The sequence below is a fragment of the Propithecus coquereli genome, unplaced genomic scaffold, assembly GCF_000956105.1.
Source record: "Propithecus coquereli isolate 6110/MARCELLA unplaced genomic scaffold, Pcoq_1.0 Scaffold57, whole genome shotgun sequence".
Lineage (NCBI taxonomy): Eukaryota > Metazoa > Chordata > Mammalia > Primates > Indriidae > Propithecus > Propithecus coquereli.
Window position 1 is genome coordinate 5,756,890 of NW_012151618.1, and position 14,206 is coordinate 5,771,095.

The 14,206-nt window shown below is 39.9% G+C and overlaps 1 protein-coding gene across 2 annotated transcripts in view; it reads left to right on the forward strand.

Annotated features, from left to right (window-relative positions):
* The first annotated feature begins 1,502 nt into the window (after window positions 1–1,502).
* Window positions 1,503–14,206, forward strand: part of TCF12 (transcription factor 12) — a 349,621-nt gene continuing 336,917 nt past the window's right edge. For both annotated transcript variants that reach the window (XM_012658059.1, XM_012658058.1), the window contains exons 1-3: window positions 1,503–1,842; window positions 2,823–2,919; window positions 3,936–4,008. In XM_012658059.1, coding sequence (XP_012513513.1) covers window positions 2,845–2,919; window positions 3,936–4,008 — 148 coding nt within the window. In that variant the 5' untranslated portion in view covers window positions 1,503–1,842; window positions 2,823–2,844. The remainder of the gene's footprint in view (window positions 1,843–2,822; window positions 2,920–3,935; window positions 4,009–14,206) is intronic.

Below are 14,206 nucleotides of genomic sequence, written 5' to 3' on the forward strand. Positions count from 1 at the left end.
GGGGAGTGGATATTGGGGACGCTAGGCTACCATAGGAGCTAGCATAAGGTCCTGTTGTAGCCACTACAACGCCATGGAAACCTCCACCCCCAAACTATAATTGCTGTCTCCCACTGGACAGCTCTGGTTGTACAGCAGGCTCGCCATATCTGGGGTTTCAATTCCTGGGATTCGACCAACCGCAAATCATAAATGTAGTTAGGCTTACCATGGTTGCGTCTGGACTGAACGTGTACAGATTTTTTTTTCTTGTCATTATTCCCTAAACAATACAACTATTTACATTGTTTTGGGTATCGTAAGTAATCTAGAAATGATTTAAAGTATACGGGAGAATATGCCATCTCATATAAGGGACTTAAGCATCCTTTGACAATCCGAGGAAGTCCTAGAACCAATTCCCCACAGATACAAAGAAACGATTCTAATAAGTACAGTAATGGCATATTTGTAGCTGAATCTACCTCCGTTTCCATCCAGGTTCAGGATCTAGTGGCTCCTTCTTGCCATGCTGTTGCCCTTAGGCGTCAGCCGCTTCCTTCAATTCGTTACTTTGGATGGATCCTTCTTCAGTTTCTTCTGCTTGGGCCTTACTCATCTTTACTGCACTCACTGACTCAAAAGAGTCAAAACATGGGCTGCCATTCAAGAAGACCTTCCTTCCACCCTGGAATTGAAAAAATTGAGGTTATTTTCTACTCTGGAGTTTCTTTCAGACCCAGTTCAGAACTTGCGCACCAAGATAGCGGCCGTGACAGAACCTCCCTGGGCTGTCTCTGTTCAACGAAGAGACTGGCTAGATCCATTTCCAAGAACTCGTCCCACTGTACAATTCTGTGGCTCCAAATGAGATTTGGGTGGGAGGAAGTGACTGTAGACATGGGGGCTTGGGTGAGTCGAATGTTTGAAAACCTGAAGCCCACACTGGTTTGTGTGGTTTGAGGGAGGTTTTACCCTTTCTCCTGCATTCGGCTCAGCACCGAATTTGGCCAGCCGCACCTACTCCGAGAGCGGCCGAGGCGGCTGGGTCTCTCTTCCGCAGGCGCGCAGCTTCCGCGCCGAGGGCAGCCCAGCCTCCCCGGGCCGGAGCCGCGGGGCCCAGCTAAGCGTGGCGTCCAGCGTCCTGACTGGTTTGCTCGGGAACGGCAGCCTGTAGTGTTCTGCGGCCTCGGGCTCCGGACGGCCTCCGGCTGGCGGCCTGGCCGGCAGATCCAGATGCGCCCACAGCTGTGTCTCCGCTGCTCCGCTTCGGGGCTCGAGACCCAGCGAGACAAGCACGAGGAGGCGCCACGGTGTCCACCGCCCCGTTCCCAGGAGGCCCGGAGGAGGCGTCCTCGGCGGGCGGCCCGGCCCTGCTTCCCGGTGTGCCTGCAGGCGTCTCCTGCCCCTCCCCGCGGGCCCGGACTCCAGCCCGCCTCACCCGACAGCGCGCTTTGTCCACCGGCCGCGCTGGGGCTCCTCCCCGTTCCCGCCGGCTCCTCCCCACCCCCTCCGCGGCCCCACTTCCTAGGCAGCGGGAGCGGGCCGGGGACGAAGGGGTTAACCCGGGGCTCTTCCCGGCGCGGAGGGATCCGGAGGCTAGCCGAGCGCGGTGCTGAGGCCGCTTCAGCGAAAAAAATGTCCGCCTGAGGAGACCCACAAGTTCTATTCGGGGGGACCGTCAGCCCGCCCCGGGAGGAAGGGGCGGCCAGGCCCGAGAGCCGCCTCTCCCGCCCGGACCCGAGAGCTCGTGCGGGGCAAAGTGAACCGAGCCACCGGGCGGCGTAAAGGGAAGCCCGAGCTCGCTCTCCCGGCCAAAGTGAACTTTAATCGGGGTGGTTGGATGCGGAGACGGGGCGGCAGGTAATTGCGGGCTGGTGAGCGGGAGGGGGACGGAATGGCGCGGTTGGAGGCTGCGGGGCGCCGCTGCGTCCCTGCCGGGGCGAGGGCTCCCCGGCCCGCGCCCCAACTCCGCACCCCTTTGTACAGCGCCAAACCTGGGGTCCCCTCCAAGTTGGGGAGCGGAGTGGGGGCGGAGGCGCGAGTCGCGAGCGGTCAGGCCCGGGGGCGGCGCGCTCGGCCTGCGCGCCCCGCTTGGCGCTCGGCTCTGGCCGGCGCTCAGGCTCCGGGGCGCGCGGGAGAGCGGGCGGCTTCGGCCGCAGGGCCAGGCTCATTGTTCGGCAGGTCCCGGGCAGGGCAGCAAAAGTGGGAGGAGGCCGAACCGGGGGAGGAGGACGCCAGGCGAGAGCGAGACTAGTTGTCGGCGTTTCTGTTTTCTTTTTATAAACGCCCCTTGGACGCGCAAGGGGTGCTTTTCGATCCCCCGGGCCCGCCGGGGACGTCCGGGCGGCGGCGGCCACAGACGCGGGCCTGCGAGCGGCGCGTTCCCCGCAACTTGTCAGTTCTATTGTTGCCGAGCGAGTGAGTCACTTCGCATCTCCCCTCGCCGCCGCTCTGCTCGCTGGACGCCGAATTGCTCCTCGCCCCGCTCCTCGAGACCTCCGCCCCGGCCGGGCCCCGAGCGCGGAGCTCCTGGCGGCAGCGCGGAGCGGGGTGCGCCGGGGAGGGGGCAGGGACCGGCTCGGAAACTTGCGGGAGAGGCGGCGAGTTGCGGGAGCTGCCGCGTTGCTCTCGGGCCGCGCCGAGGAACGCGTGCATTCAGGGACCCGGCGCGGGCGCCGAGCTCTCCCGCCCCCTGCTCGCGCCGCGGTGGGAGCGAGTGGGGGTGTTGGAAGTCAGCCCGGCGCCCCCAGCGCTCTTCCTGTTCTCCGACGCCTCTCTCCATCCCCTCACACACTTTGGGCCTCGGTGGTCCGTCGCTGAGCCCTTTTCCTCTGCTTTAGGACCTGCTAGAAGTGGCCGAAGATGAATCCCCAGCAACAACGCATGGCCGCTATAGGGACCGACAAGGAGCTGAGCGACCTGCTGGACTTCAGTGCGGTATGAGAGCTTTCCACGGGGTTCTGCTGAGGTTTACCAGAAAAAAAAAAAGAAAGAAAGAGGGGGAAAGCAATGTGGAGACTAGGCAGCGTGAACTCCATCTGCTTTGAGCAGTAGTTCTCGGGGCTGGAGTCCAGCTCCCCCAAGTTGGACACCTGAACTTTGATGTAATGTCTAGACTTGCAGATTTAAAACTTTAATGCCAGAGGGATCATTTGATTTAACCAGTTAAAAGGAGAACAATGTAATCATGAGCTTTGGTTGAGTCACCCTCTGACCCTGATGATTAGTAGAGGTATTGGATATTTTAAATGAAAAAAAATTATTTTTTCTTCAACACTTCTCACCATTTTCCTCCCCAACATCTGATATAGTTTATGGTATCTGAAAGATGTCAGCTACAAGAAAGCCAGTCCTGGACTAGAAATTCCAGCTTTTTGAGCTGAGGACTTTAATTTTGAGACACATATGTATTTATGCGTATGTGTTGTGTATATATGTTCTTAACATGGGAACTGACTTAAAACTATCAGCTGAAACCAAAGGGCCCGCTGCCCTTGTTTCTAATGGGTTGAATTCCTTTATTAACTGCTGCTAGGAGGCAGGACCAAAACCTGCATTATAAACTGTGTTATAATCCTTACTGTATCTAGTAGTTTCATTGGACAGGATTTTGACTATGTATGTGTATTAAGTTGTAATGTAAACATAATGCGATTTACTTAGTTCCAAAGTGAAAATCATGGGTTAAAAATTTACTGTTTAAACTTATTAATCTTGGAATCTCTCCCATAAGTGATTGGGTTTTCAGAACAGAATGTAACCAGTATTTCCAAATAGTGTTAGGAAATAGCGTCACTCAGTGTATTCCCCTCTCTGGGTCTGAATGTATCTCCAATTTTATTTCAACTTCCCACTGAAATATAGTAACTAACTGATGACTCTTGGTGGACTTTAGTTTGCAGTGAGTCTAGAAAAATTTCAGGACTAACAGATATATCTGGGTTATTTTGCAGATGTTTTCCCCACCTGTTAATAGTGGGAAAACCAGACCAACTACACTGGCAAGCAGTCAGTTCAGTGGATCAGGTAAGAAGATGTCTCAAACCAGAAACTTATATTTTGGTGTTGTGATACATTTTAGTATAAAAATATAAAGCGTTGTAATAGCTTTCTTCATGACATTCAGGTATTGCATATGTGCACATGAAAGGTGGAATCGAGTCAAGCAATAATTAGTAAGATTTATTTATTTCAAAAGATGGCAGTTCCCTTGGAAATCTGTAGGAAATCAATAATTCTGTTGACAGTTATTTAAAATATTAATGGAGTAAATGTTAGAAATGAATATAAATTTAGATTTATTTTTAAATGACACCTATTAGATGGCTGAGTTCTGTCTTATATTCAGATTATATCAGGATAATTTTTAGAGGAAGTTAAATTAGATTTATATTCCCACAGTAGGACTGTCGTCTTTAAATTTACTTTTGGTATATTTATAACTGCTCTCCCTCATTATTAAACATTTATCCCATTTTTCTTTATGCATTTTTTGTTTTTCTGACTTTTTAAGACTCATAATTTTAAAATAAACATGCTAGAAGCAAGGTCCATTCTGGTGTACAAAAAGCTGTAATTTTTTTGTTTAATTTAAATTTGTTCCTTAGTGCTCAGTGATGAAAAAAATAAAGCCATGATAGCATCATCTTAAGAAAACCAGCTGTCAAATCTCTGGGCTGAAACTCAGTAATTCCTCTTTAATTGGTGCTTTATATTTCCCTTAGTAAAATGATAGTTAATTTCTTAAAATACTATGAGAATAAAACATCAGAAAATAAGGTTAATTTCATAACCAATTTAACTTTACACCTCTTTACATGTTAAGTTTCCATTTCAAAATGATACACTAAATTTAATTTACTAAAATTCATTTTTAATTATGAAATTGCAGCTTGTGGGGAAAATATAGCATGTCCTTTACATCTCAAATAAGTAGAATAAACATTTTTAGATTTTAAATAGCCTAAAGGCTAATATTATCCTTGATCACAAGGATATCATAAAACATTAGCCAAACCCCAACTCTTCTCTCACCTCCTTCCTTTTACTGTTAATTATTTGAAAATTGTTACTTTTTTCGGGAGAGAAGGAAAAATTCTCAATTTAGAAGTTAGCTATATTTCCTTTCTTTACTCATGTTTTGAGAACATCTCAATTTTTGCAGTGAATAATACATTCTCAGGACCTTTCAAATTTACTTTGTCTAATATGTAGTAGATGATTTGAATATTTCATTAACCGAGCAGTAATATTGCTGTTTCATACTGCTACAGATTGAATTGTAGAAAATATATTTAACTGCATACTTGTTGACAACAAGGATGTGAACTTCAGAAACTTGCTATTAGAAATGCATTCTGTTTTCAGAGTAAAGGCAATTATATTTATTTTACTTTTTAAAATTAAGAATGATGTATGTAGTCTGAAATTAAAATGTATGTGTGTGAACTTAGATGTGGATTACAAGCATGGCATTCGAGCAGTTGTTGGACTTCTTTCAGTAGGTTGCACTACATAAAGAAAAAATTATTTTTCTACATTGTAAGTGGTCACAGTATTTGATTCTTTGGAGTAGGAAATTTTTAGTTTTAAACTGTTAGATTTGTTATCCATTGAAAGTTTGAGCTTAAACACCTGTATTTAGTGGGCGTAGCAATATTTATGTGTGGTTTGTTTTAAATGCCAGAAAAAAATTATAATTAAAAAAAAAAGCTGGGACCTTTAATAATTAATGAATGGATTTAAATTTTGGGAAGAGAAAATGGCATAAATGATTATGTTATCTAAAAATATACTGGTAGATATGGTTTTTCTATGGCCATTTCATAAAGGGAATGTCTTAAAGAAATTGATACAGTAATATTTTACTTATATACTTTATATTTATGTACTTTATTGACATTTTGAATAATCGTCTGCCCTGATTTCAAAGGATATTATGTAATACACCTTAATGCCTGTTTATTTGCAGCATATAAGTAGCTAAAGATCTGACTTGACTTTTGAAGAGCTGCTGTAAAGATTAGAGGTTTTTTGTTTTTCGTGTTTTTTTTTTTTTTGGTCTTTGGAGTAACATTTGTTAATCCCTTTTGCCTCATGAAAAGTATGGTTTATAATTGTGTGGTATAGTTTCTTGATTATTTGTCCTTTTTGAGGATGACTTAATTTTACAGTGGGTAGTTTTTGAGAAGTAATATATAATACATACAGAATTTTTTTTCATTGAAAGCATATGATACAGGCTATAGTATGTGATATTATCTTTCTTATTCCTCAAGCAAAACAGATAACTGACACTTTGTCAAAAGTCACTATGGAAAAGATAAAGGTGTATTTTGTATTACTTGTTAGTCTTGAATCTGTTATAATGTTAATTTCTTCATTAAGGTGTTAAGTTTCTTTGCATCATGGTGAGACAGTGAATTTGGCCACTTGGTATGGTAAGCTTTGTGAAAGTGTTCTTATAATGACCTTGAGAGAAGTGTTTTGGTAGGAGAGAAAGGTGAGGTACTCTATTAGGGTAGTGCATAGAAGGAAAGTTTGTTGAAAGGATTGAAAAAGTGGAAATCGAACAGATGTGTAAATCCATTATCTCCAACTTCAGGATTTGAGTGTGTGGATCTAAATTGTGATTTAGGGTTTAATTTTTAGCAGATTAAGTGTTTTCATGATATCTGAAAATTTCCTTTGTTAGTTTTTGAATGCAAGTAATAAGATGTTGGAAGGGTGTGGGATGTTGTCGCTTTGCAAGCCATCCGTATACATTGAGGATGTCTCTGATATTTCTATCTAGAGAGTTAATTAACTCGGAAAGCTTTACTTTCTCTTACTCAAATAAGACTTTTGTAACAGTATAGAGTTTTTTCTTTCTCAACAGTTTTGGAAATAATTGTAAGAAGTATTTTCTAGCTCTTAATTTTTAAAAAGGAATACAGTTTTTTGTTCTTCAGTTACTGGTCATTTGGGAGGGAGTGGATTTTCAGATATACATACAGGCTTTTTGAAAATATTGATACAGGACCAGAAAAATGAATTTGCATTAAATTGCTCTAGAGTATTTTTTTATTAAATGAAACTTTTTATTTTGAGATGATTGTAGATTCATATGCAGTTGTAAGAAATGATACAGAGATCCCAGGTACCCTTTACCCAGTTTCCTGTAGTGGTAACATCTTACAAAACTGTAGTATAGTTATTGATGTAAGTTATTGATGGTGGTACAATCAAGATACAAAAACTACTGTATCAACACAAGGTTTCCTGCATCTACTTTTCAAGTAATTAAAAAAAATCTGTGAAAAGATTATAAATACCTACTTACCCTATTAAATATGAAGTAAGCTTTTCAAATTGCCATAGCATTATTTGAACATATCAAGAAAAAAAATCAAGAAAGAGAAAACCATAATTTTACCAATGCATATTTTTACTGAGCTGTGATAGGAATGGTCATTTTAAATAGAGAGGAAACTAGGTTTGACCTTTCACATAAGGTATTTTAAGGTTATGAGTAGGGTGTGGTTCACATTGTACATATATCAGTGTTGAAATTTATAATAACTATAATTTGTAGTGATACACACTTGTTAGAATTTGTTAAAATTGAACCCTGTTAGACATTTGCTTCAGGAAAGCTGTAGTGATGACTGAAAGTAACTGTGGAGTCAGCAGGCACGTGGGAAAAATACAACATTTTAAGATAAATGTGGTATGCTCTTAAGTGACTCATTTAAGGTAAAAGTTAATTAGCAAAGGAGTTTTTTTTTTTTTTTTTTTATTAGCAAAGGAGTTTTTTTTTTTTTTTTTTTAGAGAAAAGCTGATATGAAGATATAAACTTGGAAAATAGAAAAATCAGAAGCATAACCATGAGTATTGTGTGCTTTTCAGAACAATTCCTGTGGTGTTCCTTTAAGGAGTCATTGCTTATAATGAATCTGAAAAATAACTTGATTAGATCACAATATTTTAGAGACTTGTTTATTATACATACTGAGGCATACCTATAATTAATTATTTTTATTTTTATTCACTATTTAAGTACAAATTCATGTTTTTGTCTTTTAAGCTATCCTTTGGTATATCTTCTTTGCATTTTTAAACAATTTTCTTGGAATAGGAAGAGATAGGTGAAGATAGCCAGCCCTGAATGTAGACAGTTGTTTTCAAATTTTAGATTTAATGGGGCCATGTAGAATACTCTTATTAAACCAGATTGTTTTTTCTGTTCTTGAACAATTGATAATCATGCTTGGAATGTCATTACCTGCTTAGTGCTGTCAAAGACTTGGGTAACTTGCTGCAAGAGAGTAAAAGTAATGCTATTAGAAAGAGTCCCCTAAAAAATAAAAAAAAAATGCTATTTCTGGACAATGTGTGGGATGCTTTTTTAAAAACAACATTTAGTAGGACTGCTTTTGGGTGTCACTTGAAAACATTTTTGGATGGGAATGTTGAAATTGCAAATCTAATGCATTTGTGTTCAGTGAATAAAATGAGAAGACAAACATTTAAATGTATCAGTTCAAAACTAATGAATAACATTGTGCTTTGTTAAATAGTTGTGCCATATGTATCTCATTTTTATCAGTTAACTGCATGTTTGTTTAGTATCTGCTTTGTACAGTCTGCTATTCTAGTAGCTTTTGGGGAGATGGAAAATGGGGAGGGTCATACACCAGAAGAAATAGAGAAATTTCATGATTTAGATGGGAAGATAAAATGTAAAATTATGAGGGAAATTTCTGTAACATAAAAAATGTCAACAACTGCACATTATTGTAGATTAAATTGAGTTCATAAGTATACAGATGTGCTGAAGAGTCATGGAACTGGTTTAAGGAAAACACAGAAACGTTGAATTTAATGTGAAGGAGATGTGGAAATGAATTAAGAAAGAGAAGAACTGGCCTCCCAGGTTGAGTAATAGCATGAATAGAGACCTGGAAATTGGAATTTGGCTTGATCCAGAGGTCTGTACACTTCAGAGAAAGAGAAGCTGGTTTTTTCAAACACCACTCCTGAAGATGCTTATATTTACATAGTATTATCTGGAGCCAGAATGCATGGGTTCAGATATTGTCACTGAATTGCTTGCTGGATAATCTTGGATGAGTTACTTAACCTCTCTGTGCTTCTGTTTCTTAATCTGTAAAGTAGGACTATTAATAGTAGCTATCCTCATAAGGTTGTTATGAGTGTTAAATGAATTAATACATGCAAAGCTCCAGGAACAGTGCCTGGCACATAGTGAACTATGGTAGAGTGAATTGTTAGTTGAGAGGCACTAAAATAAGGAAATCATTTATTTTGTCAGGAAGCTTGTGTGCTAATCCAGGATGAGCTGGTGAAGGTTTGGATTTGGTATTAATGTAGAAAGTGGGAAGGAAAAATACCAGGAGTAGAGGACTGAGAGAATTTGAAGGATTAGATTTCTGTAGGTAAGAGAAATGATTCAAGGTTGCGTAGTTCTGGCATAATTGGAGGATGGTAGTGCTGGAGGTAATAAAGATGCTGAATTGTTTTGAACATTTTAAATTTCACATGACCTGAGACTCTTCTGGCTAATTTGGAGATTTATGAGGAAAGAGTCCTGGGTATAAAAATGTTGGGTAAAATTTGTTTTTTTTTTTTTGGAGACATGGTCTCTCTCTGTCACCCCAGCTAGAGTGCAGTGGCATCATCATAGCTCACTGCAACCTCAAACTCCTGGGCTCAAGCAATCCTCTTGCCTCATCCTCCTGAGTAACTGGGACTATAGGTGTGCACCATGATGCTCAGCTAATTTTTCTATATTTTTGTAGAGAGACAGGATCTCACTCTTGCTCTGGCTGGTCTCGAACTCCTGAGCTCAAGTGTTCCTCCTGGCCTCAGCCTCCCAGAGTGCTGGGATTACAGACATGAGTCACCGAGCTCAGCCAAAATATTTTTTTATATGCAGAAAAAGATTGTTTTAATACATAGTCATCGCTGAAAAAAAAAATTGGGAAACAGAAAAAGCAAAAAGGGAAAAAATCACGCTTATTTCACCATACAGAGAAAATTGTTACGTTTTGGTTTATTTCCTTTTCATCCTTTTTCCCTGACAGTTCTGTGTTTGCAAAGTTAAGAGCTTAATGATAGTTCACTTCATGTCTTTCTTTTTTTATTTCTTTTAATCTTCTACCATGAGCATTTTCTTATTAAAGTTTCTTTAAACGGTTTACAAATAATTGTTGCATGCTATTACGTGGAATGAATATAGCATAACTAAACAAATCAGTTCTCTTAACTGCTTGACATATAGGGATTTTGTTTGCTTTTTGATGTTATAAATAATGTAGTAGTGACCACTTTTTTGTACATGTATACATTTTTACCCACTTGATTTCTTTTGGATAGGAGATGTAGATTTTGCTTTTTGTGTCTTCAAGTTATAATTAAAGCTAAGTGAGTGAATTAATTCCCCTAGGGAAATGAGCTCAGGCCAAGGATGGATGTTGTTGGTGGAGTTAGAAGTATAAAATTAGTGACTTTGGTTGATCATTTAACGTAAAAATACACATTTTTATTAGTATACTAAGGGGGTGTATAATGGCATTTGGTGCACGTTTGTATTTGTCTGTAAATAGGTTGCGTAGTGACTGGAGGGAATTCCTGTCATTCTTCGACCTGTGCTTATTAAAATGGAGTGGAATCTAATTGGAGTCTTGTCAGTGAGAGAGAGCCCTTGAATTCCTGACTTTTTATGAGACAGGCAGTATAGTGTAGTGGAAAGAGTTGCGCTCAGGAGCCAGACAACTGGATTGGTATGGATGCTTTGCAGCTTATTAGCTGGATGGCCCTAGGCAAGTTATTTAAATCATCTGAGCCATACTTTTCTCATTTGTGAGAAGTGGGTAATAATGCCTACCTTCAGAGAATCCTTGTGCAGATCAAATAAGGTTATCTATATATTGCCTGCCACAAAGCTGCTTCAAAAATGGTAGCTGCCATTATTATTGTGGTACCTTCTTAAGTAATATTAATGATAATAATAATTATAGCCAGTATTATAGCCAGGGTTTATTGAATTACTGTTATATGCTAGGCTTTGTAATAGGCAGTTTACAGGCATTATGTCATTTTACTTTGGATAAAATGAATTGTTTTGTCTGTGTTGGTGGGGGTGAGGCAATGCCCCTACAAGGGCAATGGATCAAAGTTGTGTTTTAGCGCCATAAAAGTGTATATATTGTTATAGGTCTGAGAAGTAATCAAGCATACAGATAGTTTTGAAAGGTCAAGTACCAAGAACCTTAACCTTACCTTTTTTTTCAGTTGATTTCTTCTTAATACTGTTATTTTGAGGAGTAGATATGAAGGAATGCAGAATGGTGAACAGAATGTATACACATTTTGAAAACCCTCTTCCATGCTTAGGCATCACCACGACTTATGGTATTTTGTCCATATTTTCTCTGCAGCTACTTGAAATTCATTCTAGAATGAGGTGTAATCTAAATAAAAAAGTAAAATAAAAATTACGTGGCCTGAGAGGATAGAATACCTGGGAGACAGGTTGGAGAGAACATTAAGAGTCTCTAGGGTAGAGCTTCTCTACTTTTTTTTCTTAATAACAGAGGAGAAGGAACACAACCTCCCTTGGTAGCCTGAAGCAACACATTGTAAGTGAGGAGAAGAAATCTTATTTTAAAAATTCATATACATTTTACTTTCTACTTCTTAGCACAAATATATTTGTTGTGATATAAGTATGTTTTCATTAATCATTGAGTGAAACTGAAGTTCTGAAGATGCATCGTTTTGGCTTATGGCATTGCTTTCCTCCTCTTTTGCTTTGTATCGTTGGGGGTAGGGTCCAGAATGGGATACCAGCCTACACTATTCTTGTGAGAAGTCCAGCTCTAGAGCATATTCTTTAGCTGTCTTTATTCCTGGACCTTTTCTTGTTCCTTTAGAAGTCTGTGAAAAGGGATCATTACATTAGGGAGAAAACTGGTTTTGTTTGGTAAGGAGAAAACTATTATTTTTATAAGCTGAAGTACAGATAGTTTTGTTAGTAATGTGACTTATTTGAAACTCTGTTTTCTGTTTCCAGTAAGATCATCCTGTAATTTTTTAAGATGCCCTTGACTTGGGAAGAAAATGTATGTTTTTATAGAGAGCTTTGGTTTTTTTGTTCCTTGTTTAAAATGTGCTCTCATGTGTTCCAGGTTAAAAATGTGCTCTCATAAAGACCATGGTGAGTCATCCAAGCTACTATAAGCTGCTTGGGGACTTAAAGATCACATTTAAAGATCACACAGAAATGAAAAGGGATTAGGGATTGGTTACTAATTTTTATTGCATCAGGTGGTGACTCAGGGATGAAACCTTCAAAATAATATAATAAAACAATTTGAGATAAGGTACAGGGTATAAATAATACATTTTTTTTTTTTTTTTTTTTAAACAAGGACTACCATGCCTTACTCTATTTTTGGTTATTAAAATTGGGGAAAGCTGGCCCAACATGTCTTTTTGTCAACTTTGATTTTTGGTGTTAAGAAAGTGCCTGAATTTGGACAAGAGGAGGTTTCCCTGAATTTGTGGTAATCTGACTGATGAAAAGATCATTCTAGTTATGAAATTGAAGTCTGTCTGGAGGCAGCCTCCCTCAAAAGTTGTCAGTTTGCTTCTGGTATTTTGCTGGTGAGCTATTTCGAGACTTTAAAAATGAGCAGGATCAGCTCATAATTACTCTTCCGCCACTTCATTGGTGGCTGATACAGTGAACACTGGTTGGACTTAATGTGATCACGGCTACTACAATCAATGAGCAGATGTGCTGCTGCTAGGAGTGAATTACAGTCATCAAGCTTCTTGGTCCTGGAGGCGTATGTTGTTGTTTTGAGGTTGTTGGGGGTTAAATAAGAGGTTGCTTGTGCTACTAGAGAGGAAAAAATGCTAGCCTCACTTTGAACGTACAGCAGAAGTATGATTTGACCACAGTTGAGTTCAGAGAATATGATCTTATATGGCCCCTCATAGATGAGGGGTAAAAATCTTTGAATTCTCCTGAGTTAGCAGATCCTCTTAGGTTTTTGCTATTTGGAAGCTCTGCTGTATCTAGCTGACTTTGTCATATGGTTGGAGGCCCATTTGCTTATCTGCTTGGTATTGACATACTCAGATTTTAGAAAACATTTTTTCGTGTTGGTCCCAATTTGGAATAAAGGGAAAAGTTATTTCATGTTGAATCTCTTGGCAGGCACCTACAGACAACTTGAATTTATTATAACTTTCCAAGTAGGCACGTAATTAGAGGCATTTCAAGATTATCCTAAATATCCTTAGTATCTCTTATCTGAGTATCAGCTAATTTTTTTTATTCCAGGCGGTAGCATATTTTATTTATTATTTGTTGAGACTACCTTTTCCCTGCCAAAGATCCACATTCCCTCATCTGCAGTTTTGAAATCCATAAAGGTCTGAGCCAAAAATTTTCCTTTAAATTCAGCATAAACTATGTAAGTTGGTGGCAAAATCTGATCTTATCTGAAGGGAGGCTGTTGACATTCTTTGTTTTCCTAGTTACTGTTTGGTTACCAGGAGTTGGGGGTGATTCGTAACATGTGGTATATACCTGTACACTGTATTTCCTTTCTAAAATCTGAAAAACTGAATTCTAAAACCTACCTGGCCCCATGGATTTCAGAAAAGGTATTATGAAGGTCTCCCTCTCTCCCTCCGTTCTCTCCCCCCTTCCTTATTGTTTTTAGCTCACAATAAGAATTTCTTTTTGTACTCAGAATCTAGACTATAGACTTTATTATTTTAAATACAGAAAAAAAATTGTAGTGGACTTGTTCATATAAAGCAAATTCTTATTGGAATATAAGCTTTTAAAGCTGAGCTTTATGCTTTGATTCGTCTCCCAGTACATTGATTTAGGGAATCACATTCTATTTTGAGGAAATACAAGCTTTCTCATCTTTTGGGCCAAGCAGTATACTGATACTTTCATGGTGAGTTAAAGCATGCAGGGAAATTTTCAGGGTACTATCTGGTGAATAGAATTCTTTTCATTTGGTCCCTAATTTATATATATATAACTAGCATTTTATGATCCCCCTCCGAAAGCAAGCCTCAACCATGACCTTACCCTTTCTGAATTTTGACTGTTACCTGAGAGCAAACAGAGAAGCAAATCCTACCAAGCCCCAGTCATGAAGAAAAAGTGGGGTAAGATACGTTGTCATAGAG